The 5,476-nt window shown below is 39.5% G+C and overlaps 1 protein-coding gene across 1 annotated transcript in view; it reads right to left on the reverse strand.

The window, feature by feature from the left end:
- Positions 1 to 5,476, reverse strand: part of FBXO38 (F-box protein 38) — a 55,110-nt gene that overhangs the window by 14,432 nt on the left and 35,202 nt on the right. The window contains 3 exon segments of the mRNA XM_012809245.2: positions 385 to 894; positions 2,383 to 2,562; positions 3,938 to 4,057. Coding sequence (XP_012664699.1) covers positions 385 to 894; positions 2,383 to 2,562; positions 3,938 to 4,057 — 810 coding nt within the window.

The following is a 5,476-nucleotide window of genomic DNA, read 5'->3' on the forward strand; positions in this document are numbered from 1 at the left end:
CACCAAATAATTGCTGAGAATTAGCTTGAAGTCTGTATGATCCACAGAACCCCCAAACCGAATTTGTTAATTTGCTTTTTATAAGAAAACTCATGAAATAAGCTCATGCTTTTTTCCAGCCCTACCCTACAGTTGCTAATCCTGGGAGCATTGTCATACCTGACTCAGATACCAGCGGTACATGGGACAGTCTGCTCCTGGCCCTGGTTAGGGGCCTCCGAGGATAGTCTTCATTACACTGCTCGTCACAACTCTCAGGCTGGGAGCTCCCCCTCCTGTCCTCACCTGTAGCCCCAGAGCCACTCCCATTAGTCCTCTCATCATGTGCTGGGCCTGAAGACCCCCCTTGTGGCAGAGTCCTAAAGGAAAAGGCGGATCTCGTACCATCCGGGCCATTCACAACACAGGCTCGGCTGGTTGAAGGACGTTCCTCATCAGAACACCTGCTAGTTCTCCTTTGGGATTCCTGGGGCCTGTGACAGCAGCATCTGGGGCAGACAGAACTCTCTGCATCTCCCTCCTCCATGGCCTCAGAGTCCTCTGACCCATCGGGGGAGCAGACACACTGCCTGGATACATCCACTTCTGTAGGGCTAGGCTCGGAAGAGCCACTGCTGTTCACCGTCCTTACAAAGTCGGGGCTTTGAGAAGCAGTGCTGTGTGAGCTGGAGTTTCCCACTGTGCTGGCGGTGGTGCTGCTGCAGCTGGGATAAACATCCTTGTTTTTTTTCTTTTCAGGAATATCCCTAGCTGCTTTCATATCGGCTTTGATCTGCTCACTGGTGACCTGACAGCCTTTCTCACAGCTGCTTTCCTCAAGAGGAAACTGCTTCGACTGGCCCATCTGATGGGAGTTGTACCTCTTTCGAAGTGGAGTCTTGCCTTTTCCACTTACTGCTTATAGAAAAAGAAGAACGGCCCGAGGAAAAGAAAAGATTTCAGTACAAATTATGGACAAAAGGCAAGAGTAAATTTGGAACAGGAAACAATGTACACCAATTCTCCTAAAGCATAACTGATCATATCATGGAGCTGCTCAAAAATTCTCTATGGCTTTCTAGTGCCTACCCTGGTTTATACTCCTTAGCTCAGCATTCAAGGCTCTCTGGGATCTGATTCCAAAATATCTTTCCATTTTATCCCCTCTACAACATTCTACACTCCATCCCCTGCTTTTCTTTCAATATACCCTGCTTTACCACCTCAGCCCTTTGTTCTCACCAAGTTGTCAGCCTTGGACCTCTGTTCAATTTCTTCCGCAGCCCCACCCCAAAGCCACAGTAGTATATGCCCTGTGATATTGTTATCTATGTTTTTGATCTGACTTTTCAATTAGACTAGAAGTTCCATAAAGAGAAAGAGACTATGACTTATTCATCTCTGTATCCCTCACAGCACCTAACATAGTACCTGGGGCACAGTAAGGCTCAATGAATATATAAAGGAATAAACAAAGTTTTGTCTGGCTGACAGAAAATCTATTTGCTAAATTTAGAAACTGAATTTTCTGGGAAACAATAGGTTAGTCAGCTAGTCACCTTACTTTTCCTAAATTTCAGTTTGCTTAACAGCTCCTTTCAACCACACTATAAGGCTGAGTTTATTAAAATAAATTTAAAATTGAATAATCAGTCAATGATCAATTATTCCAAGGTCAAGGAACTGAACACCCCATACACAGAAGTGTATACATATTTCAAATACAGTGTTAAATGTATAATTAACATTCGAACATTGATGAATAAAGGTACCCAAGGATAAATGAGTGGACAATTTTTAAAAACTCCATCCTTTGCCAAAAGTGGTTAAGCACATGGTTCTGAGAAACAAACAGGAAAGAAAGACAAGAAATAAGGATGAACCTAAAAGTTAAGAGAGTTCTAGTTTCTAGGTGAGACAAATGACAGAGGCTGTTGCCTAGAACTAAAGGGAGACAAAGGATTACAAAACACACTTTAGGAGTCCTTCAAGAACCAACCAGCCACCACAGTCCCTAAGCACAACTGGACAAATTATCTACTGGGGAATGGCTGTTTCTTCAGTGCTCTGGCTGACTGACTTAGTGATCCTTTACACGAGGCACAAACCTCTTCCTAATTTCTGGCAATCTGATGCCACGACGACCTAAAGCTTCCACTGTGGATTCACAATCTTTACTTCTTCCCTTCCCTGAGACCTCACTCCACAACATTTTTGTTGTGCTACATTTACACACTACAGCACTACCTAGATCACTTCAGCAATTGCCTTTCTTACTTCCTATCACATTCCATAAGGAATATGTTAACTATATCACAAGGTACAAGAGGGACACATTAACAAAGGCCAAGTGTGTCAGTTCTGATAGTGACTCTAACAGATCAGAGTAAGACAATTTCTCACCTGACAATTCCCTGGACTGCACAGATTCTCCATTTTTTTCTTCACGTTCAGAGTAACGCCTAGTACCATTCTTAGGAATCCAGACTTCTTGGAGTTCTAGACTGTCTTCCTCATCATCACTTTCTGAATCATGAACAGTAATTGGGGTTGGTTTTACGACACGCTGAAGACCACTGGGACCTAAAATAAAAAACATAGGCCTAACACTTACATTTTTCCCTGAGAAATATTTTCATACAAAATACTGTTTCTAGACATCAAGAATCACAGAGATACATTTTGGCCATGTAGTCTCTCTTAGCATTCTTTTCAATGGAATACACAGATAAGATACTGTGAAAGCACTTTAAAGCATTCTATCAACATTAAGTATAATTAATATGCTAATCAACTGTATATATTTCTAAAGGTAAATTAAAAAGTTTACATGGTATCCCCTTGTAGGACCTTTAATACTTTTAAAAGTAACATGAATAATTCTAAAACTAATCAAAAGAACAAACTTAACAATAATTTTAAAACTAGGCTACATATTGTTCCAGTTTACAAACATATGAGCCAAGCCAAAGCAAACGAAGACAAACTTAAGAAACATATGGGTCTATAAGCAACCCTCTGCATTTGTTGAGTATAGGTCTATTTCACTAGATGTAGCAGATACATTCTTGAAGACTAGAGCATATTACATTTTGGTTGAATCTATATATAAAAAAGGCTTTATCTGCTTGGGAGTGCAGTTTTTAAACCTTTAGTTCTTACGACCCAGTTCTCTCTGACAAAGGACTAATATTAGCTCCATCAATACAATGTTAAACTCAGAGGAACCTTGCCTATCTTATTTGTGTCACCTGTACAATGCCTGGCATAGAGTAGGCACTCAGTAAATATTTGTTGAATAAGTACCCTTTGAATTTTCGATTCAAAGACAATGTGCCATTCAAACAAATTAGGGGTGGAAAAACTTGAGTTTTTAGTCTCAATTTGGTTCCCTCATCACTAGCTGAGTGGTATCACGCATAATCAGTCACTTTTAATTAAAAGTGTATTAGTTTTTCCATCTGTAAAACAAAGGGTTATGTGTAATTTTTAAGGGTCTATGACTTCTATAGCCTTCCTTAAATCACCTAGTGACCGGAACTAAATAAATCTCGGTCTGTTGAGTGACCAGGCCAACCATTCCACTGCTCCTCCTCCTCTTCTCTGAAATGCGGGGAGAGTACAAGCAGATTATTTCATCAAGTCATTCATTTATTTTCCCAGCAACAATTTGAGTGCTTTTTCTATACACATGGACACACACCTGTGGTTACACAGAATAAGCAGTTGTTGCTGCAGTTACAAATAATAAGAAACAAACTTAAGACACATACAAACAGAGAGAGAGACACATACAGAGTAAGAATACCAATAATGTATTACAGGCCTCAAAAATAAACAGCGTATGATACGTCATTAGCTTTAAGGTGAGAAGCAATTGTTACCAGTGTTTCACGTTCTTCATTATGGCCAGGCTCATGTTTTCAAAATGACAAATATGGAAGGGTCACATGATTACCTGCTTGTTCCTCATCAACATCCACAGGAACAATTGCCTGACTGTGAGCTGGAGTGTTGTTTCCACTCTCAGCCACCACCTCTCCATCTTCTTGGACCATGTCTTCCATCTCATTCAATGCTTAAAAGTAAACACAAAGTAATAACCAAGAGAGGAAAAAAAGAAACCAAAAAGACAAAAACAAGAGAGGTATAAAAAAACACAACAGCAGCAAAACTGGGCAGCCCTGAGGAATGAACATCCCCATTAATTACTAGGCCCACTCAGAAAGAACAGCATGTAACTGTGTTTCTTTGTAGAAAAAGTGAAAAGAAGTGTCCAATTAGTACACAGAAGAGACAATCACAGGAGGGAAAAGACCACCTAGTGGAGAAAGTCCACCCAATTCACAGTAAGTCATAGAGTTAACAAAGAAACACAGCAAAATGTAATTAAGACCCCCGCAATCATTCAGATTAACGTTGCTGAAATACACATACAGAGCATGCCCAAAAAGTGCATATGCATTTTAAGAGAAAACTCTATTAAATTTGTAATACAAGAGAAATATAGATTTAAAAAGTAGCAACAAACACTCCTATTGGAAAGCTTTCATGATGAAAGAAAGCCAATTGTTCCTTTTAGCATACAATTCTGATTAATAATTATAAACTGCAACTAGTAAAGTACACACACTGTACTGTCAGGCTCCATGCTACACATTTTACATACATATTTATTTTTCATAGGAATCTGACAAGGATGTCATTACTAGCTTCATTTGTGCAGTTGAGGAAATGAAGGCTCAGACGAGTTAATAGTTGGCTAAGATTTAAAATGAGAAGTTTCCAGAGCTTATTACACTCCAGGCACCCTAAGTAGGTGGGAAATGCATATCTAGTCCCTCTCTCAAGAGGATGCATACATTCTGGCAGAGATATTAGACACACAGAACAGGATCAGAATATGCTTTCTAAGAGCTACAACAGTGTAAAAGTGCAAGAGCAATATAGATTTAAAAAGTAGCAACACACATCCTATTGGGTCAGGAAAGGGCTTACAGAGATAAGGTGACATTTCATACAGTTCCACACCAGGAAGAATGCAACATTTTTCAGAAGAATAGACCAATGATAACAAAAACAGGTGTTTATGTTGTGATAAGAGTGTGAAAAAGAAAAGAAAGCTGAAAAGTCAGTTTGGGCTCCAGATTGTGAAAAGTTTGGAAAGCCTTGCTAAACAGGCTTAGAATTATTTCTTGTAAGCAGAGGGGATTTACTAGAAGGGTTTTGTGCAGGGAATGGCATGAACAGAAATATATCCATATTATCTATGTGATAAGGTTTTCCAAAACTGTTGAACAATTGCTTATAGGCTGGCAGAGTAACCTACAGAAATTTTTAATACAATACTCAAAAGTTGTTTTAACAATTGCTTTCACTACATTCATCTGAATATTACTGAGCACCTATGGTATTATAAAATGTGCCTATTAAAATATTATACCATTCCTGGCTCAGCGCCTATAGCTCAACCGGCTAAGGCGCCAGCCACGTACAC

This window comes from Otolemur garnettii, unplaced genomic scaffold (assembly GCF_000181295.1).
Source record: "Otolemur garnettii isolate 467f Iridium unplaced genomic scaffold, OtoGar3 scaffold00003, whole genome shotgun sequence".
Lineage (NCBI taxonomy): Eukaryota > Metazoa > Chordata > Mammalia > Primates > Galagidae > Otolemur > Otolemur garnettii.